The sequence below is a fragment of the Hemitrygon akajei genome, chromosome 29, assembly GCF_048418815.1.
Source record: "Hemitrygon akajei chromosome 29, sHemAka1.3, whole genome shotgun sequence".
In the NCBI taxonomy this organism is placed as follows: domain Eukaryota; kingdom Metazoa; phylum Chordata; class Chondrichthyes; order Myliobatiformes; family Dasyatidae; genus Hemitrygon; species Hemitrygon akajei.
Genome location: NC_133152.1, coordinates 8,761,607 through 8,785,020, shown reverse-complemented (window position 1 = coordinate 8,785,020; position 23,414 = coordinate 8,761,607). Strand labels below are relative to the sequence as shown.

Below are 23,414 nucleotides of genomic sequence, written 5' to 3'. Positions count from 1 at the left end.
AGCAGTATTTATTGCTTTTCCCAAATTGCCCTTGAGAGAGTGATATTGAACCCTGACCCTAAAGGGTTAAGGAGTTCCACGGTTTAGATCTGGCAGTGATGACTGAATAATATATATTTCCAGTCAGCTTGACGCATTGCTTGGAGAAGAGCTTGCAGGTGGTAATGTTCTCATATGCTGCTGCTCTTATCCTTCTTGGACGTAGAGCTCAAGCGCTTGGTACCTGAAGTGACCAGTAGGGCAAATGCAATGTATTTTGTACACAGCGTCCACACTACAGCCACTGTTCACAGTCATAGAACCACAGAACATTACAGCACAGAAACAGGCCTTTTGGCCCTTGTCTGTGCCGAACCATTCTTCTGCCTAGTCCCACTGACCTGCACCTGGGCCATATCCCTCCAAACCCCTCTCATGTCCAGTCGATGGAGGAAATTAACGATCAGAGTGGTGGAGGGGGTACAAGTAAAATGAGCTGCTTTTTCCTGGGTGGCGTTGACCTTCATGAACGTTGTTGAAGTTAAACTCAACCAGGCAAGAGCTATTAAGCCCTGACAGGTGGTGGGAAGGCTTTGGAGTATGAGGAGGTGGGTCATTCACCAAAAGGTATCTAGTTTTTGCCATTATTTATTTATTTGGCTGATTAAGTTTTCTGGTCAGAGATGAGCCTAGAATGATGATGGTTGGGACTCAGCAATACTCATTTCACAAGCAAACACGAGGAAATCTTGCAAATGCTGGAAATTCAAACAAAACGTACAAAATGCTGGTGGAACACAGCAGGCCAGGCAGCATCTATAGGGACCTGACGAAGGGTATCGGCCTGAAACATCGACAGTGCTTCTCCCTATAGATGCTGCCTGGCCTGCTGCGTTCCACCAGCATTTTGTGTGTGTTGTTTGAATACTCATTTCACCCTCTGTTGTTGGAGATAATCAATGCCTGGCACTTTCGTGGCCACTTAACAGCTTACACCTGAATGGGGCCTAGTTTTGGCTTAATACAAGCAGTGGCTGCTCCATTTTCTGAAGAGATGTAAATTGATTGTTTATTTTGTTTTATTGTTCTTTAAAGCTCGATCTCCTGAACTTAGTTTGTTGAGTGTATGAAAGCAGATTCCACAAGTCTGCCGCTGCCTTGGGCACAAACTTCCGGATCTCAAATTAAAACAAGATCAAGCAAAAAGCAATGTTCATGAATCTGGGATGAGTATGGTCTACACCATTGAACAAAATTAGATATTTACACAGGTTGTAGAGCTGAAGGAGATGAGTGGTTGAGTACATATTCCTTCTAGAATGTGGTAAATTTGGTCATACCCAAGGCGATGAAGTAAGGACACCTAAAAAGTGACACCTTAATGTTTGTTTCGGAAAATAAATTAACCATTTGCCTGTAACATTGAACTCAATTAATATGTTAGGCATGCTGGCTATGTCATGCAATTCAAAAAATATATAGTGCACCTTGAGCGTTTAAGAACCCTTCATTACTTTCCGCGACTATTGATACCTTGGTGTGATGTCCATTGAAAATGCCAGAGGTTTCATTTGCTGACTCTCCAGCTGACTTTAAAACAGTCTTTTAACACTAAATACCAGTTAAGGTCTGTATGCGTAAGCCAGAGCCTGCGTCATGCAGGAGCTGTTTGTATTATTAACAGAAGGAATCAGGCCAACCATACAACTTCTAACAAGATTTTGGATCATCGATCTTGTATCTTTAAAATCGGAAGTACTTGGATATACATTTCATTGAATGAAGCAGGCAAGTCAAGTTTGTATGGATTTGTCTACAGTAGGGATTGGGGATTTCTAAGCCTTCCTGCTGGGGCTGAAATTTCTTTCCATTATTAAATAATACATTTGTACAAAGTGTCATTTTCTGAAGTGTAAAATGAAACACTGAACACTGAGAACCACTTCGAATAACCTTGGGTTTAAGTGCTGGGCATGGGATCGTTAGCAAAGCACTGTGACATGCTATGAAACTTCCACACTTCAGTTCTCAAGATAAAAATGCAATGTGTTTATTTATTTCTATTTTTCAGCAATTATCTTTCTATTTTCAGGGGTGGATGATGTCTTTGTTTTCATTAACACTTTCCGACAAGCAAGCCACCTTATCAGCCCACAGGAGAGGATGATTCACACCATCAAAACTGCGGGAAAAGCCACCTTCTTTACCTCATTCACCACAGCTGCTGCCTATGCAGCCAATATATTTTCCCAGGTTGGTTAATTATAAAGGCCTGATGCTGTGTAGCATGCTAATTTACTTCATTTATATGATTGACATCTTTTCCCATTTTCTGTTAGAATTCTTTTACCATACTGTCTCTTTCATAAGGTTCATCTCACTGGAAGATTCATGCTCCAGAGAGTGGAGTATTCTGTAAAATATGGTAATTACATAAAGCAAAATGCTGCTGCTGGCCTGTACTCCATATTCAGCGCCACAGTGCAGATGGAAGGAAACACACAGGATGTTCTGTGCATATCAAGTGCCACGGAGAACATCAATGCAGAATCGTGGAGGAGTTTAGAGTGTAAGGCATGCAAGAGAGATTTAACGCAGGCATTCAAAGTAATAAAGGCCCTTGAAAGGAGGATGTTGTGCCTGTGGATTGATAGGCAAGTAGACAGGAAGCACATTTAACATTGTTAGGGGAAGATCAGAGGGATTGAGATTTTTTTTATGGAGCATGTTGTTATGATTTGGAACACACAGGGACGTACAGCAAATTGGAAAGATGCCTAATGAAAATATTGCAGGACAGTGGGAAACCAACAGGTCATACAAATCAAAGGACAACTCCTTCAAAAGACACTTGTGGGTAGAAAGGGCCAGATGGCATGCTAGGATGCTGTATGATATTATCGTCAAGAGCTGCTCTCCATTGCACTTAGGGTATTTGTTGAGAAGGATGGATAAACTGAAGGGATGGGGGAACAGTCCTATAGGGAGAAGATAAGAAGTCTGTACCTAATTTCTTGAGAGTTTAAAAGAATGAACGAGAGGTGGTCTAGTTAAAACATACAAAATATAACAGGGTTTGACCAGGTAATGCAGGAATGATTCTCCTGCCTGACGCGTCTAGAACCCAGAGTCACATTTTTGGAATGAGGGTCATCCACCCCGGTCAGTAATTAGAAGGAATTCCTTCACCCGGAACATAGAGGAACTTAGGAACTTTCTGCCTAATAAAATGATGGAAACTCAGTCACTAAATGTACTCAATACAGAGGGCGGATTTTAGATATCATGAGATAAGGGTAAATGGTGCAGAGGTGGCATGTCAGCCATAATCAGAGCAGGTGTGAAGGATCTAGTGAACTACTCTTCCTTTTATTTCTTATGTTTATTTAAGCAAGCCCATTTGACCATCCAGTTTTCAGTAGTGGATTTGAACTCTGGTGTTCCCTTAAGAAATTGTCAGATTAATGCCCCGCTGAGACTGAATCATTCTGTTTGTTTTACACTGGCCTGCATGTTTTGATTTCAGAGGCACTAAGCCAAATTTGATGACCCCTAGGATGAGAATCTACTGTTCCCACTCATTTGGTTTGAAACCACACTCAAAGATATCCAAGCAAATCACCTGGTTATAAAAAGCTGCCAAAAGTTCAGCAAGGCTCACTCTAGTCAGCTTGATATGTTGCCATTGGAAGGTTATCCCCAAACTTCCACTTCAAATTTTCAAACAAATTAAATCATTTTGTTTTAATGATTCAACTTGCTGATGCAGCTTGGAATTTTGGCCCTATTTTAGGTCAAAGACGTAAAACCCATTAACAACATTTTGGCCTGTGCTGACAGTGGTAGGTAATATTGAAGCCACAAAGCGCTGGCAAAGACCATCACTGAAATGAGAACGACTGGCCTCCAAGTCAGCAGCAATACCACCCTTGCACCTCCCGATATTAACACTCTGGAAGTCAGCACTGATCAGACTCATTGGGAGCACCCATGTGATTGCAACAGAGCATATCAGAAACTGCAAACGCTTTGCTGAGTGACTCTAGTCCTAACTCCCCAACTTCTTTTACACAGTTTACAAGATACAAATCAGGAGTGTAGTGAAATACCCTACTTGCCAGAATAGGTAAAAATCCAACAGCACCATGAAACCTGACACCATCCATTTGCGTGACCCTATTCTCCTCATTAATCACCAGAGTTGCACAACATTTCTCACTCAGGATACACTGATGGTACCTGCCTGACTCACAGCCTCTAAAAGCAGGAAAGGGCAATGGTTCTACAGCATGGGGATACCACCTCCTGAACTTTCCCCCCATCCCCACACCAGGCTTTCCATATCTCTGTTCCATCGATGTCACCAAGTCTAAAAACCCTGAAATCTGGCTCAGTGCGAGTACCTTTTATCAGAAGAACTGCTCGATTAAAGAAGGTGATTCACTACCACGTCATTAAGGATAATTCAGAATGGCTGTACGATAAAACAGTGGCAAAATCCCCCAAAATTTCCATGTTGAATTTCTTGGGAGTGTGGCAAGACTTGCCAATTCATATTTTGCCTTGGATTCAAATTTAATTTAAACTAATTCAGAGGATTATTTGTGCCAGCAACAAGCCACTGTGGGTACATACCGTATGTACTCCCCGCACGATATAAGCAGAACAGATTTATTGAACATTTTGTAACCCAGAGAAAGAAGCAACAGCTTACAAAGTCTCACAGCAGGTTGCTCAGGATTTCAGGGGTTCACCACTGACTGACATGGATGAGCTTCTGCCCCCTACTGTGCCCTTTTAATTAGATTTTCTCTTCTTTTTTGTCATGCCATCTTTTTCTTTCTCTGTTTCCTTCTTCTTGGCTTCTCTCTCTAATCTCATGCTTTAGAGTTGTGGAGAAAGATACGGCAAGGGGACTGGCTCTTCAGCTCTCTGAGTCCATGAAAACATTTACACTAATAATGCATTAATCTCATACTTTATTCTCCCAGATTCAACTCCCCCAGGTTCTACCACCTAACTACACAACTAGGAGCAATTTACACTGACCAATTAACCCAGTAACCCAGTCATCTCTGGAACGTGGGAGGCAACCAGAGGGAACACAGAAAATGTATGAACTCCACTCAAACGGGAACGGAGGTCAGGGCCAAAGCTGGCTCTCACACACTGCGGGGCAACGGCTCCACCAGCTGCACCACTGTGCTGCTTCTGGTCTCATTGATTTTACCTGTTAACAGCCTCCTGCACAATCTTACCTTTAATCATTTTAAAAATATATTCTCTGTTTTATTCCTTATAAATCCTGCTTCTTATTTTGGAGGCTGAGATTATCTTCTTTGTTTGCTCTCTTTCAGATGATTTAACCAGGATACACACTATCTTGCATTCTGTTACAACTGTTATTTTTGCATCAGCGGATGTTTCAAGTTCTATACTTTGTCAGCATACCCCTAATAGAATCAGAATCATAATCTGGTTTATTATCGCTGACATATGTCATGAAATTTGTTGTTTTGTGGCCGCATACAGCGCAATAGATAAAATATACTATAAATTACAATAAGAAATAAACAGTGCAAAAATATGAGGTAGTGTGCCTGGGTTCATTGTCCTTTGAAAAATCTGATGGTGGAGGGGGAAAAGCTGTTCCTAGAATGTTGATTGTGTGTCTTCTAGCTCCTGTACCTCCTCTCTGAGTAATGAGAAGAGGACCTGTTCTGAATGGTGGGGTCCTTAATGAAGGACGCACCTTTTTGAAGATGTAGTCCATACTAAGGAGGCTAGTGCCCATGATGGAGCTGGCTGAGTTTACAACCTTCTGCAGCTTTGTCCAGTCCTGTGCAGTGGTCTGTCCATACCACCAGTTAGAATGCTCTCCACGGTGCATCTCTAGAAATGTGTTAGAGTCTTTCGTGTCACGCTACACCGCAAACTCCTACTGAAATATAATCGGTGTCATGCCTTCCTCATAATTGCATCAATATCTTCGATCTGGAGCGATCTTCAAAGATGTTGATAGACCAGAACACAAAACTGATCAGCCTTTCAATCTTTGAACTGTTAGTGAGGACTGATGATGTGTGTCCCCTCGACTTCCCATTCCTGAAGTTCACAATCAATTCCTTAGTCTTGAAGAGGTTGAGTGAAGGGTTGACCTTTCTCATTCTTATATGCTCCTTCCTCACCACCTGAGATTCTGCTGACAACAGTTGTGCCATCAGCGAATCTGTAGTTACCTTTTACACTGTGCCTAACCTCACAGACATGAGTGTGGAGAGCAGAGAGCAATGGACTTAGCACACATTCTTGCCAGTCAGCAAGGAAGAGGTGTTATTTCCAATCCACACTGACTGCTCTCCAGAGGTGGAAGTCAGGGATTCATATGTAGAGGGAAGTGCAGAGGCCCAGGTTTTGAAGCTTATTGATTAGTACTGAGGGAATGATGGTTTGAATGCTGAGATATAATCAATAAACAGCAACCTGATACAGTTCTCACTGTTGTCCAGGTAGTCCAAAGCCAAGTGGAGAGCCAGTGAAATTGAATCCACTGTAGACTATTGTGGTGATAGGTAAATTGCAGTGGGTCCAGGTCCTTGCTGAGGCAGGAGTTGATTCTACCCATAATCATCCTCTCAAAGCACTTCATCACAGCTGAGTGCAACTGGGTGATAGACATTGAGGCAGTTTACTCTGGTCTTCTTGGGCACTGGTATGATTGATGCCATTCTGAAGCAGGTGGGATCCTCTGACTGCATCGGTAAGAGACTGAAGATGTCTTTGAACACTCCTGCCAGTTGCTTGCCATTGCTTTTCAGTACTCTACCTAGTGCAGTGTTGGGGCCTGACATTTGTGAGGGTTCATCGGAGAGGTGTTCTGATGGCAGTCTCTGAGACCGATATCACAGGGTTGTCGATGCTTCAGGTATTCACACAGTTGTAGTTTTATTCTCCCTTTCACAGCAAGTTGAGTTCAACTGGGAGTGAAGCATCACAACCACTTATGATGATAAGTTTCACCTTGCAGAATGTAATGGCCTGCAAACCCTGCCAGAGCTGACATGCATCCAATTCCATCTCTAACTTCACTTCACTCTTAACATAGCCTTCCTTAGGTCGTACCTGAACTTCTTGTAAATTTAATGCACTTCTACCCAGTGCTTATCTGTCTGCTTCCAGCCTAATCCCACAGTCAAAATTAGTGCCCTGACCTTTACAGTCTGAAAGTTTTAAATATATTCTGTTTCAGCATGTACCTTGCAGTATACATCATTTTGACTTATCTGATCATCATGTTTTGATGTCATTATGATAATGCACAGTATATTTGCTTTAATAGTCTGTACAAAACCACTCAATGCAGAAATAGTGATAAAATACATTAAAAAGGCCCATAAACGCACTTTAAAATAAGTTTAGAATATTTAAAAATTAATTTTTTGTTTCAGATACCTCTTAGACTGTCTCCATCCTTCATTTAGTGGCCCACATTTTAAGTGTCCTTTTGCAATGATCTTAAATTTATTTTTGCTTAATATTGAGAATGTATGAAAATAACTTTTCTAGAATTATGAATATAAAAACTGCTTAACTAGATGAATGTTACGGCACAATGTTATATTTTTAAAGATGGTTAACTACAGGGAAGAAACAAAAACAGGAAACACTCAGCAGTCAGGCAACATCTGTGGTAGCAAAGGAAGCATATTTAAATTTCAGGTTGCAGGCCATTTGTTAGAACAGGGAAGAGCTCCTTCCATGTTTTCCCAGGTTAGTCCCTTCATTTTCACTGGTTTGCTGTAACTCTCCCATTAACTCTCTTACTTTGGCTTCAGTGAATACGCTCCTAACTTGTGATCAGTATATATTCTCCAGAAATACAAAGTGATAACCATAAGCATAATTAATCACAAACAGCATAGGGAACCAGGCCAGCTGGATTGAAACCAAATCAATTGTTCGTATCAATGCCTAATTGTTGACTGACTCAGTGGACATTTACTGTTGAGGTAGTTGGTAACAATCCTGTTTTGCTCCCACCAGATCCCAGCTGTCCATGACTTTGGGCTCTTCATGTCTTTAATAGTGGCCTGCTGCTGGGTAGCTGTCCTCTTTCTTATGCCAGCTGCACTCTGCATTTGGAGTCAGTACATCACGCCTCTGGAGATATTCTGCTGCTCCAGGTAGGAATAAGTGTCTTTCGCCTCTGTTTGTTTATCAGTGCAAAAATTGGCTTTACTGGAAAAACACAGGGAATATCTTCAAAAGTCATTAAATATTGTAACATTAATAATAGTGTTATGCTCTGCTTTCATCTGAATCTATCACAATTAGTTGTAATATTTTTGTAGTATTTATAATATTTGCCAAACAGCTCAGCAGGGCCAAAGTTACTTCAAGATTCATTCTCAAAACTGTAATAAGTTAATAGATATGAATCTATTTCTTTCAAGCGCACCAATAGCACATTGTATTCCATTCACTCCTCTGCCCACCTCATGCACGCCTCCATTGATTTCAAAAGCAGGTCCATCACATTTTGGGTCTGAGGGCCCAAAACTGCTCACAATACTCCAAGTGCGGTCTGACCATTGCCTTATAAAGCCTCAGTATTAAATCTCCACTTTTGTATTCTAGTCCTCTTGAAATTAATGCTAACATTGCCTTTCTTACCACCAACTCAACCTAGAAGTTAACTTTATGGAATCCTGCGCAAAGAATCCCAAGTTACTTTGTACCTATGGTTTTTGAATTTCCACCTCATTTAGAAAATAGTCTACACCTTTAATCCTTCTACCAAAGTGGATGACCATATACTTTCTCACAGTATTCCACCTGAGGTGTCCAGGGAGGGTTAGCACACTGGTGGCAGGCTTGTCGTGCTCCACCCAGGGGCAGCTCGTCCACCTTTGGTCTCCACCTGCCCCGCAGATCTCACCTGTGTCTCCAAGTAACTGTTTGCATGGGACAGTGGCCACACATCGGTACACTGCTTCAACAGGCGGGCTAAACCGGGTAAGGGTAGCTGGAAACCTCCAATCCCGGTGAGATAGCAATGTGCCTACCCCGGCATGCGAAGTCAGTCCTGTGGACTGGGTGGATGAGATCAACTACAAGATCGATCCAACGGCGAAGAAGGTGGTGCTGCAACACTTTGTTGAGAGCGAAGGGCACGAGAAGGTACAGAAGACGTCATGACTATCCACTGCAGCCAAGGAAGCCTCCAGTCATGATGATTTTTCGTACAAGTGCAAGGAGTTTTTCACTAGACAACTCTTCCTGCACAGGTTACATCATCGTCGGAAACAACAGAAAACCAACACACATTCCATTGCCTTTTCTCCCAATCTATCTGAGACCTTCTGCATACTCCCTGCTTCCCCAACACTATTTCCCTTTCACCTACCTTTGCATCGTCCGCAAACTTGGCCATAAGGGCATTAATTCCATCATCCAAATCAGTCACATATAACATGAAAAGAAGAGGTCCCAACACCAACCCCTGCAGAACACCACTGCTCAGCAGCAGTCAACCAGAAAAGGCCCCCTTTATTCACAATCTTTACCCCTTGCCAATCAGCTAACCATTTATCAACATTAGTATTTTTCCTATAAAACCATGCTCTTGTTAAGCAGCCTCACATGCGGCAGCTTATGAAAGGCCTTCCAAGTAAACAATATCCACTGACTCTCCTTTGTCTACCTTGCCTGATATTTCCTCAAAGAATTCCAACAGATCTGTCAGACAAGATTTCCCCTTAAGGAAACCATCTTGACTTTGGCCTAATTTGTCATTTGCCTCCAAGTACCTTGAAACCTCATCCTTAATAATGGACACCAATATCTTCCTTAACCACTGAAGTCAGGCTAACTGGCCTATAATTTCCCTTCTTCTGCTTCTCTCCCTTCTTAAAGAGTAGAGTGACATTTGCAATTTTCCAGTTCTCTGGAACCATTCCAGAATCTAGTGCCTCAACAATCACTTCAGCTACCTCTTTCAGAACCCTAGGGTGCAACCCATTTGGTCCAGGTGATTTGTATGCTTCAGACCTTTCATCTTTACAAGCACCTTCTCCTTAGTAATAGCAACAATACTCACTTCTTCCCTGATGTTCTCAAATTTCTGGCATACTACTAATGTCACCCATAGTGAAGTCTGATGCAAAATATTTATCAGGTTCCTTCACCATTTCTTTGTCCTGCATTACTACCTCTCCAGCATCATTTTCTAGCAGTCCAATATCTACTATCACTTCTCTTTTAGCCCCTATATATCTGAAAAAAACTTACATTCTCTTCTGATGTTATTGGCTAGCTTACCTTCATATTTCATCTTTTCTGTCCTTATGCTTTTTTAAATTGCCTTTTGTTGGTTTTTAAAAGTTTCCCAATCCTCTACCTTCTTACTAATTTTTGCTATATTGTATGCCCTCTGCTTTTATTCTGTCCTGACTTCCCTTGTCAGGCAGAGTTGCCTCATCCTCCCTTTAGAATACCTCTACAGCTTTGGAATGTATCTATCTTACGGCTTCCAGATTGTCCCCAGAACCTCCAGCCATTTTTGCCCTGCTGACAACTCTGCTAGTGCCCCCTTCCAATCAACTTTGGCCAGCTCCTCTCTTGTGCCTCTGTATTTTCCTTTACTCCACTGTCTTTATCTTCTCCCTCTCAAACTGCAGGGAAAATACTATCATGCAATAATCACTGCTTCCCAAGGTTCTTTTACCTTAAGCTCCCTAATTAAATTCAGTTCATTACCTAACACCCAATCCAGAAGTGCCTTTCCCCTACTGGGCTCAACCACAAGCTGCTCTAAAAAGGCATTCTACAAATTCCCTCTCTTTGATCCAGCACCTACCTAACTATTGGAACATCGGTGCTTTTTGCATGCCTTTTCTATCTCCCATTGAAATTTGTATCCCACATCCTGGCAACTATTTGGAGGCCAATATAAAACTCCCATCGGGGCCCTTTTACCCTTGCAGTTTCTTAACCCTACCCATAAGATTCTGCATCTTCTGATTCTGTGTCACACCTTTATAAGGATTTGATTTAATTTCAAACCAACAGATCAATGCCAACCCCTCTGCCTAAATGCATATCCTTTCAATACAATATGTATCCTTGGATGGTTAGTTCCCTGTTATGATCTTCTTTCAGCTATAACTTAGTAATGGCCACAACGTTATTCCTGGCATCATTAACTGTGCTGCAAGATCATTGTTATGTGCCATCTTGTTCTTTGCAATTTTTTTTACAAAAGTGGTTTTCTGTTACCTTTTTCTGGGCAGTATCTTTACAAGCTATTATCAATACTCTAAAGAGATTGTCTACCTGGTGTCAGTGGTCACATAGCCAGGACTTGTCATACGACCACCCACTACCTGCTCCTGTGGCTTCACATGACTGAAGTCTAAAGTCTAAACAGGTGCTACACCTTGCCCGAGGGTGACCTGCAGGCCAGCGGAGGGAAGGAGCGCTTTACACCTCCTTTTGCGGAGACCTATCTCCACCCCACCACTCAATCTTCTATCTTATTCTGTATACAGAGTCATTCAAATATAACACCTTCAATCCTGTATTCATCACCCTTTTTGGTTTCTCCCCCCATTACACTTCAATTCGTCCCACTAATTGCAACTTTGCCCCATCTTCTGCCTGTCCTTTCTCACAGTCTCACTATACACTGCATCTACTTGTACACCAACTGCCTCAGCCCTATCATTCCAGTTCCCATTCCCTACCAAATTAGTTTACATCCTCCCCCACAGCTCTACTAAGCCAGCCTGCAAAGATATTATTCCCCCTCAAGGTCAGGTGTAACCTGTCCTTTTTTGTACAGGTCATACATTCCCCAGAATAGATCGCAGTAATCCAGAAATCCTAAACCCTGCCCCCTGCACCAATTCCTCAACCACGCATTCATCTGCCAAATCATCCTATTCTTACCCTCACTGGCATGTGACACAGGCAACAATCCAGAGATCACTACCCTGGAGGTCCTGCTTTTCAGAATCAGAATTAGATTTAATATCATTGGCATATGTCTGAAATTGGTTGACTTTTCGGCAGCAATGCAATGCAATACATAATAATAGAGAACAAATACTGCATTACAGTAGGTATATGTATATTTAATAGTTAAATTAAAGAAGTAGTGCAGAAATAGAAATCTAAAAAGTCATGAGGTAGTGTTCATCAGATCAATATCCATTTCAGAAATTGGATGGCAGAGGGGAAGAAGCTGCCACTGAATCGTTGAGTGTGTGCCTTCAGGCTTCAGTCCCTGTTTCCTGATGGTAGTGATGAGAACAAGGCATGATCTGGGTAATGGGGGTCCTTCATAATGGACACCACCTTTTTGAGGCATCGCTGCTCGAAGATGTCCTTGATACAATGGACACTGGCGCTCTCGATGGAGCTGACTAAGTTTACAACTCTCTGCAGGTTACTTTCATCCTGTGCAGTAGCCCCCCTCCCATATCAGACAGTGATGCAGCCAGTTAAAATGCTCTCCAGGGTACAGCTGCAGAAATTGAGTGTTTTTGGATACGCACCAAATTAGCAAATTTTCTCAAACTCCTCATGAAATAAAGCTGCCATCATGCCCTCTTTGTAGTTGCATCAATATGTTGGTTCCAGGTTAGATCCTCAGAGATATTGACACCCAGGAATTAGAAATTACTCACTCTTTCCACTTCTGATCCATCCATGAGGACAAGTGTGTATTCCCTTGTCTTATCCTTCCTAAGTCCACAATCAACTCTTTGGTTTTACTGATGTTGACTGCAAGGTTGTTGCTGCAACACTATTCAACAGCTGGTATATCTCACTCCTATATGACCTCTCATCACTGTCTGAAGTTCTGCCAACAATGGTCATTTCATCAGCAAATTTATAGATAGCATTTGAGTGGTGTGTACCCATGGTCATGGGTGTAGAGAGAGTAGAGCAGTGGGCTAAGTATCCCTGAGGTTCGCCTGTATTGATGGCCAGCAAGGTGGGGATTTGGTTTCTACCACACAGATTGTGGTCTGCTGGTTAGGAAGTCGAGGATCCAGTTGCAGAGGGAAGTACAGAGGCCCAGGTTCTGAAGCTTTTCAATCAGAGCTGTAGGAATGGTTGTGTTAAACGCTGAGCTGTTGCCAATAAATAGCATCCTGACATAGGTAATTCTATCGTCCAGGCGATCCAAGGCCATGTGAAGAGCCAATGAGATTGCATCTGCCATAGACCTCTTGTGGCAATAGGCAAATTGCAGTGGGTCCAGGTCCTTGCTGAGACAGGAGTTAATTCTAGCCATAACCAACTGCTCAAAGCACTTCATCACCATAGATGTGAGTGCTACTGGATGATATTAAGGCAGTTCACCCAGCTCTTCTTGGGTTCTGGTATAATTGTTGCCCTATTGAAGCAGGTGGAAACTTCCACCTGTAGCAAAGAGAGATTGAAAATGTCTTTGAACACCCGCACCAGTTGGTTGGCACAGGTTTTCAGGGCCCTGTCAGATACTCCATTGGGCCTGTCGCCTTGTGAGGGTTTACACTCTTGAAAGGCAGCCTGACATCGGTCTCCGAGACAGATCACAGGGTCACTGGGTGCTGCATGGATCTTCATAGATCGACTTTTATTCTCCCTCTCACAGCATGCATAAAAGACATTGAACTCGTTTGGGAGTGAAGCATCACAGCAATTCATGGTGTTAGGTTTCACCTTGTAGAAAGTAAATGCCCTGCAAACACTGCCAGAGCTGACGTGCAGGTACTTTCACCTCCAACCTCATTTGAAATCGTTCCTTAGATTTCAAAATAGCCCTCTGCAAGTCATTCCTGGTTTCCTTGTACAGACCTGAGTCGCCAGACCTGAATGCCACAGATCTAGCCCTCAGTAGACTACGAACCTCCTGGTTCATCCATGGCTTTTGATTTGGAGATGTATATTAAGTTCTTGCAGGCACACACTCATCCACACAGGTTTTAATGAAGTCAGTGACAGCTGTGGCATACTCATTCAGACTCAAAAGATGAATCTCTGGATAGAATCCAGTCCACTGATTCAAAGCAGTCCTGTAAGTGCTCCTGTGCCTCCCTTGTTCATACCTTCTTGGTCCTCACTACTGGTGCTGTAGTCTTCAGTCTCTGCTTATACTCGGTGAGTCGAAGTACAGCCAGTTGATCTGTCTTTCCAAATTGTTGGTGTGGGATTGTACGGTACGCACTCTTGACAAATGTCTAATGTGTTGGTTCCTCTGGTACTACAGGTGATTTGTTGGTAATAATTATTTAGAGACATAACTCCCTAACTCTATATATTCTCTCTTCAGGACCTCCTTTGTCATTGGTACCAATGTGTAGCACTATTTCTGGCTGTTCACCCTCTCCCTTTGGAATGCTGTAGACCAAAAGCTTTCAAAGGGAATATGTTGGATAAGCTCTTACATACAGACAGTAGCTGATTTCCTAGAATGCGCTGCCACAGGAGCTTGTGGGATCAGATGCATTTACCATATTTAACAGGCATTTAGACAGGCACTTAAGCGTACGGCCAAATGGGATTAGTGTAGACGGACATAAAAGTTGACATGAACATAGTTGGCTGATGGTTTAGTTTCTCTGTTGCATGGCTCTAGCTCTATAACTTCATAATTAGCACAGCTGGAGCTGTCTGGCAGCTTGTGAGGGATCATTAGGCATAATCTAGAATCCTTTGTCTGGGCTATTGGTGTAACATGCTATAGGCAATGATTGGAGTGTGAGAAAAGTCCCCTGATTTGCATTAAGGACAATGATTTTCCAGTTTCCATACTGAGAAGCAGCACTCTTGCAACCCATGTGGATGGTGCATGCTTCCTTGGCTCAGTACTTCATCCCGTTAAGAAAAGAAACATAGAAGTTTCTTTTCATCCCTTTCATGAACTGCTGACCCTTTATACTGAGTCTTTGATCCTTGGCTCAAGGCACCCAAATCAGAAGTATCATTCTATGTGTATTCCTTCGAGCTCTGGACATATCTTTTATATTTAAATGAGATAGCCTTTCATTCTTCACACTCAATCCTTCTTAATCTGTCCTCATAATGCAATGGTTATAGATGTAGATCATGATAAACCAAGAATAAAAGTTCTAATTTGGAATGAAGCCAATTTTTTTTACCAGACTGGGAAGTGAAATGGAAACAAGTACTTACATGTAAATAAGTGTGAGTCATAGCAAATGAAAATCAGAAAGAAAAATAATTTGAAAAGATCTGAATAAAAGCAGAAAGTGCTGGACGACTTCAGGTAAGGTGGCATTTGTGGAGAGAGAAACAAAGGTAATTCTGCAGTTCAGAAACCTTTAATCAGAACCAGGATAGCAAGAGTGTTTTCAGTTAAAAAGTGGGAACAGGCTAGAGGGACAAAGGGAGTATCAGAATCAATATCTGTGGTGTATTGGAGACCACAATGCACTTAGAGCTGTCTAGGTAAGCAGAAGAATGAGTGCAGTTGGAGAAAAAGCAAAACTGAGAAGAATATGCATTCTTTTGTGCAGTTGCTGGAAAATAGACTGCTGGAAATACCTAGTGGCTAGGCCATATGCTTCTTATCTGATATTATTAAATATTGCATTGAGTGCTGGGGTCTGTAATTGGCTTGAATGGAACCTGAGGTAGTATTCCTTCTTGCACTGGATATCTGGAACAATGTGGAAGACCAATCGGGGTCATGTGGAGCCATGGAAGCAGGTGGTGGATGGTTGTGTGAGCAGCTGGTGCATTTCACACGTCCTGGTTATGTGACCACCTGACGCCGGGCAGACAATCACTGAAGAGAATTGATAATGGCTTATGGAGATACTGCCCAGAAGAAGGCAATGGCGAATCACTTCTGTAGAAAATTTGCCAAGAACAATCATGGTCATGGAAAATCTATGGTTGCCATTGTCAATATGACATGGCACATAATGAATGAATGAAAGTTTTAAAGTTAATGACAGAAGAACTAGAGAGGATGTGAGGAAAGAACTTTTTCCTGGAACTCAATGCCAGGCTGTCTGAGGGAAAAACTCCTGTCACGTTGAGGCAACACGCTCTCTGGGCATGCACTGCATGGCATCCCAAGTGGAGCTAGGCAGTTTCATCTCATCATCAGACAACTATCCTAGTGTTTTGGTGGGTCTCATTTTACTTGCACTCAGCTAGTATGAGTAGTCATGGAAATGGGGAGCAGCCCCATGTTACCCTGTCTCTATCAATTCAAGCAGTGCCCAACACTGAAAATATCACCCCCTTCAGGATGAAGCATTCTAGAAGTTAATGCTCAGGAAACTCTTCATGTGATCTATAACCCCCTGTAGACTGAAGAAGCAGTGTAAGTGTTCTAGATACTTAGGAGGACCCACTATGGGCACAATGACTGCAAGCACCCATGTAAGGATCTGTTAATACTCAAAAATCGAAGAAAGATGGCACCGGAAAGTGGGAACACTTTGCATGCAGCTCCAAAGGGAACCATCAAGTATCCCCATACAGGACTACTGCAGCTGAGGTCCACAGTCACAACCATGGGCTTTAAGACATTTTTAAAAAATCTATCAATCCTCAAAAATCAGCAGATTCCTTTTAAGAAAAAGGAAACGCAGAAGGCATGCTGGGCTTCAAGTAAGATTGAAATGCAGAGCCCTTAGCCCTTATGAGTAGTCATGGAAATGTGAGCAGCCCCAATGTTCCTCTGTCTTGCTGTTGAATGTACAGTCTCTGGAAAATAAAATTGAAGACCACAGAGCAAGATTGCAGGACCAGAGCGATGTCCGGAACTGCTGTGTACTTTGCTTCATGGAAACATGGCTCACCACCAGCATTATTGCCCAAGGTATTTAGCATTCACTGCATGCACTGTGGAGGTGAGTGTCTTAAACTAGAGGAGCAGAGTGTGCTTCAAGACTAACTGACTGCGGTACACTGACATGGCAGATCTGTCTGCGTCCTGTTCAGCTGAGCTAGGACATTTAGTGGTCAAGTGTCATCCATTTTATCTGCCGAGGAATTTTACACTGTCATCCTGGTAACGGTGTGCAATCTACCTCTGGTCAATATCTGACTGGCAATGGAGGAGCTCAACAACCTGATCAGCAGTCGTGAAATAGCGTACCCTGATGACATCCCAATGATTGTGGAGGATTTTAACCAGCCCATCTTGAAGTTACACCACCATAAAGAACACTTAACATGCCATCCCACGCCGGCACTTTGGCAAGTCCGATCACCTGGCTGTACTTCTTCTCCTGGCATACAGGCAGAGATTGAGGATTGCAGCACCAGTGGTGAGGACCTTGAAGTTACAGTATGGTCAAGGGAGATGAAGGAGCATTTACAGAACTGCCTTGAATGGGTGGTCTGGGCAGTATTCAGGGATTCATTTTCGAATCTGAATGAATACGCCACAATTGTCACCGACTTCATCAAGACGTGTGTGGATGAGAGTCTCCCATAGATAAACTGGGAGATTCGTAGTCTGCCAAGGGCTAGGTCTGTGGCGTCAAGACCGAATATCCAGAACTATACAAAAAGTCCAGGTATGACGTACAGAAAGCTATTTTAAGAGCAAATAAACAACTCAGAATGAAGTTAGACATGGAATCGGATGCACGTCAGTTCTGGCAGGGTTTGCAGGCCATTATTACCTTCAAAGCAAAACCTAACATCGTGAATGACTGTGATGCTTCATTCCCAGATGAGCTCAATGCCTTTTATGGACGCTTTGAAAGGCAGAATAAAATTACACCTGTGTGAATCCCTCAGCATCTGTAAACCCTGCGATCTCTGTCTCAGAGGCTGGCACCAGAACATCTTTCAAGAGGTTGAACACTCGCTAGATATCAAGCTCCGAAGATATACCTGCTCAGAGACTGAAAGCCTTTGCCAACCAACTGGCGGAAGTATTCCAGGACATCTTCAATCTCTGACTGCTTCCCACTTACTTCAAAAGAGCATCAATCATACCACTGCCAAAGAAAAGTAGAGTGATCTGCTTCAATGACTATCACCTAGCTGCTCTCACATCTACTGTGAGGAAGTGCTTTGAGAGGCTGATCATAGCCAGAATCAATTCCTGTCTCAGCAAGGACCTGGGCCCACTGCAGTTTGCCTAAAGCTACAATAGATCTGCAGTGGATACAATCTCTCTGGCTCTCCACTCAGCTTTGGACCACCTGAATAATAGGAATTCCAACATCAGACTGCTGCTTATTGATTACAGCTCAGTGTCCAACACCTTCATACCCTCAATAAGCTTCAAAACCTGGGCCTCTCTACCTCCCTCTGCAACAGGATGCAACCACAATCAGTGTGGATCAGAAATAACATCTCCTCCCTGATAAACAACGCTGGCACACCTCAAGGATGTTTGTTCTACTCTCTCCACACCCATGATTGTTTGGTTAGGCACAGTTCAAACACCATCTATAAATTTGCTGATGACACAGCTGTTATTTGCAGAGTTACAGATGGTGATGAGGAGGTGTACAGGATTGTGTGAGATCAGCTGCTTGAGTGGTGTTGCAACAACCACCTTGCATTCAACGTCAGTAAGACCAAAGAATTAATTGTGAACTTCAGGAATGGAAAGTCAAAGAATACACACCAGTCCTCATCGAGGCATCGGCAGTAGAAAGGGTGAGCAGTTTCAAGTTCCTGGATGTAAACATCTCTGAAGATCTATCCTGGGCCCAACTTATCAGTGCAATTACAAAGAAGACACACCAACCATGGCCTTAACTATGCCACTAATTAGCGAGAACTCCTATTGTGTAACCATTTAAGTACTTGTAATATGTGTAAAAGTTTTAGCTGCAAAATGTTGGAGAAAAGGGTTCGCTGCTCACTGCAACACATTCTGAGAGGTGACTGAGGAGCCCATAACTACTTCTGAAGCTGTCCAGCCAGAGAAATGAAATTCACAAGCACAATATGCATCTTGTTTTAGTGAGCAGCACAGAATTCTGACTACCATCTGAATTGAGTGGAAATGAGGATTGTGTGAATAATGTTGTCTTTAGGTGTACGTCTGGTGCCAGAGAACATCAAACATATTAGCTCGGATCAAGACTGGACGTGCTTGGTCCAATAAGCAAGTTACTCTGGGCTAATCAAATGTGAGTCATTTGATGCTAATCTTTATCCCATTCCTACCTAACCTCACATTTTGTGAATGATATACTCTTTTAGAGTTGGTTAGCACATAGAAAATCAATGTGTTTTGTGTGCTAGTCTCCCATGGGCTTAACCATCTCTCAGCATAACTCTTTACTGAAATAACATTTGTAATGGAAATCCATGAAGTCTGTCTCTTCATCCACTAATAGTAAAGCTAGTATTTGAAGTATATGGTATTTATACAGAATTTCCTAAATAACGGAGATAGTTTTTAAATAGCCCAGGTGACTTACTGCATCTCTAAGTGCTCCACATAGAATTAATCGCTTTTAATTGCAGAGTTAAATAGGCAAATTCATTTCCCATTTTGTGCACAGCTGGATTTTAAAACCAGCAATTACATGAGTGAGCAATTACTTTTTTAAGTATTAATGGTAGAAATCTGAGAAAACAGCTTCCTTTTCTAATGTATTGTCATAAAATCTACATGTTTCATCATCAGAAGGAAGGACACTCAGTGATGTGCCTTTTATTTCTGATAGATACTAGAATAGAAGCATCTTAATAGATTGAAACCATACCGTAAAAGACAGATAAATGGAACCTTTATGTAACCGCACTGTTGGGGCCAAGCAACTTTTGTTTCTAGATAAGGAATTAAATGTTTTAGAAGCTGTAAATCTGAAATAAGGACTGATAATGTTTGAACTGCTCAGTAGGTCAGGCAGCATCTGAAAAAGTTAACATTTCAAGTCAAAGAGAGTTCATTAGAAGTGAAGTGAAGAAACAATTTAAAGGAGAAGGAAGTGTGGCAAGAAATGGGGCAAAAGGAATCTTTTTGATAGGATGGGGATCTACTTGCCAGGGTGATTCCAAAGTTTACAGAGCCATGTGGTGAATATATTATTGAGGGAAGTTACAGAGTTAACAAGCAAAGGGATATGTACTGTAATACTGTGAAATGTAGGTGGGAACAGTTACTGAAACTGAAAGGAAAAACCACAGCAGCATTTCAACACCTTGCTTATCAAGTGTTAATTTACCACTGATTTAAAGATATTTAATGTCTCTACTTCACCATGCTTTGAAGAAACATCCAAAGATATCTGCTATTTTGAGAGAAAAAAAATTGCTTCAATACCTTGTTGAGGATGACCTCCTTCTAAACTTGAACTAAATGGGTGATCCTCATAATTTTAGAGTTCTAAAGCACCAGTTTTAGATTCTCTCTGCAACCAACCTTTTAAGGTCCCTGAGGATTTTGTATGTTTTAATCAAGACCCAACAAGGTAACCCTACTAAACCTTTTCTAGGGACACAACTTTCCCAATCTAGGTATCAGTAAATCTGCTCTTAACTATTTCCAGCATATTAATATCCTCCCTCAGAGAAGGGGACCCACAGTTTCCATGACTGATCACACTAATGTCTTATATAACTAATCTCCCTCCTGGTCCAATGAACATTACATGTTCTTCTCTTTCCAAATTACTTAGTGTGCCTGTTTACCAGCCTTTTCTAATCCAAGCACTGGAAGACCCAGATCCTTTGCACCTCTCACCATCTGGATATTTATTTGTCTTATCAGGCCAATTTTGCATTTTCCTACATTATACTCTAGTTTTTAGACCTTTGCTCCTTCACTTAACCTATCTACATCTCTTTGCTTTCTCCTTACATCATCTTCACAGCCTATTTTCTTTTGATAATCTGCAGATTAAAGCAACCATGTATTTGCTACCTTCATCCAAAATAGGGGAATCCACCCTGTGGTTCATGGACCCATCAGTTAATGTTAGGGGTCCAATGGGATTAATTAGGTTGGGAACCCCTTATCTAAACCATATACATAAATCGTATCTCAGGGAGTTAACCAATATCTGTTTTTGGTAAGAAATTTGTGCTACTGTTTTGATTTCACTTCTCCCAATCTTACTTCCTTTAATGACTCAATTTCCTTTATCATCATCTGTTGTGATGACAATTTCCACATTAATGTGTTTGAGATGTCAACTTTCACAAGCATGCTACCGCAGTTCACAGAGCTTATCACCACAGCACTATTTCCTGCACTACTGCTTTCACCCCTTCTCCTCCCATTCACCCTCCACCCTTTTAGCCTCCATTTTCAATAGACCATCCTCCACATCTCCAACACCTTCAGTGACATTTCACCACTGGACTCTTCTCCCCCTCCCCTACTGATTCAGATTTTCCAGTCTTAGATTGCCCTCCACAGCTCCAACATCCACCCCCTTCACAGCCACAGCAAATGCCTCATTGCCCCCTTGATCTTGTCAGTTCTCACCAGCCAAGCACTAAACAGTCCTTCCAGGTGAAGCAGCCATTCACTTGCACTTCTGCCAATTCAGAAGATTGCTTTCAGTGCTCACATTGTGGCCCCCAGTATACTTGAGAAGCCAGCCACTGATGGAGGTTGGCAAAAGAAAATCAAACTACTGCAGACACTGACAATCTGAAGTAATAACAGGTAATCTCTCACCAGCATGTATGAAAGAGAAACAAAGTTAAAATTTAGGGTTGAAATTCTTTCACGGTATGATGATGAAAAGGCTTTGGGGAATTCTTTGCAACCACTATATTGAAATTAATGGTGTCAGGCTTGTATTCAAGTATTTGTAAATATTAGCATAAATATGTGTCCCTTATCCTCATAGGTATAGTCATCCATGAATCCTTCAGTCACAGCCAACTTAGGGGATCAAGTGATGGTGGGCATTCTTTATCTCTTGTCCCTTATAAAATGTAATTGAGAGGATGTACCAATTTCCACAGCAGAATCATATTTTTCCCAGCAGCTTTCGTAAACGGTGTTATCTTTTTCAATTATGTACTTATAAATCTCTGAAGGACTATGCTAAATGTCTGTTCAAATTACCATTCTGCCAAGATCTGAATTGAAAACCTTTATCAGTAACGTGACTAAAATCTAGTTGTTAGTCATTTATCATGTACTTTTCTTCATCACTTATGTCTAAGATTGTATGAACACAGAGAAACAAGAAAATTATATTTAGTGCATTCTGGACATTGATCAGCATTTAAAGGGGAAGATGAGTTTTCCAATTTAGGGGAATGATTATCTGCCCTCAGTTATGTGGTTGGCTGATCAATGGGGTAGGCATCTTTAACACTTCCGTATTTAATTCAGCACTAATTTTAATAATAGCATATGCTTTTCATGTGATGATATGGTATGGATGTGGGACTATTCCGTGCAAAATCCATGTGGCAAGATTGCATTTCTTGCTTGTTAATCTAAAAAGGTTAGAAACAGTCAGAGTCTGACAGCATCAGCAGAAAGTGAAGTTCTTGTGATTGTTCAGTTACCAGTGAATAATGAGCCATTATTGATTGACTAACTTGGCAATTTCTATGCCAAACTCTCCATAGTTGGGATGATGCAACAACAGATCAGAGAATAATTTAGCTATAAATAATTTAATTAAAAAATGAAAATAATAAAGCAAGAGCTTGCAGATATATAGCACAAACACGAGGAAATCTGCAGATGCTGGAAATTCAAACAACACACACAAAATGCTGGTGGAACACAGCAGGCCAGGCAGCATCTATAAGGAGAAGCACTGTCAACGTTTCGGGCCGAGACCCTTTGTCAGGATTTTGTGTGTGCTGTTTTGTGTGTGTTGTTTAGATATATAGCACTTCCATGACCTCAATAAAACTTAAAATCTGTTACAAGAGATGGTGTTGTCATTGTTGAGCAGCTCTGAAATATTACAGCATTGAATGTTTGAGTATGAGCGATGTAATCCAGGACATTGAAAACACCCCCATTCTTCTTTGAACAATAGCAAGAGATATGTTGATGGCAGAAGTGGGTATGATTTAACAACAAAAACTCATTGAAGTATTCAGCATATGAGGGAAACAATGTTCATGTTTCATGTCAATAACCTTTCATCAGCTGTCCAGTTTTCACCTGTTCTATTTCATATTTCCTGCATTAACAGCATTTTAAAGTTAAAACAACACAAACAAAATGCTGGTGGAACACAGCAGGCCAGGCAGCATCTATAAGGAGAAGCACTGTCAACGTTTCGGGCCGAGACCCTTATAGATGCTGCCTGGCCTGCTGTGTTCCACCAGCATTTTGTGTGTTGTTTGAATTGCCAGCATCTGCAGATTTCCTCGTGTTAGCATTTTAAAGTTGTTTTGTTTGCTCACCTGTAACTATAGATGAGACCTAAAGCCAGGAGACAGAACAAAGGCAGAATTTGTATTGAGTCTTTATTCAGTAAAACTACCTAACTACAAAAATA

General features: G+C 41.8%; 1 protein-coding gene across 4 annotated transcripts in view; it reads left to right on the top strand.

The window, feature by feature from the left end:
• disp3 (dispatched RND transporter family member 3) overlaps positions 1–23,414 on the top strand; it is a 613,218-nt gene that overhangs the window by 424,402 nt on the left and 165,402 nt on the right. For all 4 annotated transcript variants that reach the window (XM_073031674.1, XM_073031672.1, XM_073031673.1 and 1 more), the window contains exons 7-8: positions 2,072–2,232; positions 8,023–8,162. In XM_073031674.1, coding sequence (XP_072887775.1) covers positions 2,072–2,232; positions 8,023–8,162 — 301 coding nt within the window. The remainder of the gene's footprint in view (positions 1–2,071; positions 2,233–8,022; positions 8,163–23,414) is intronic.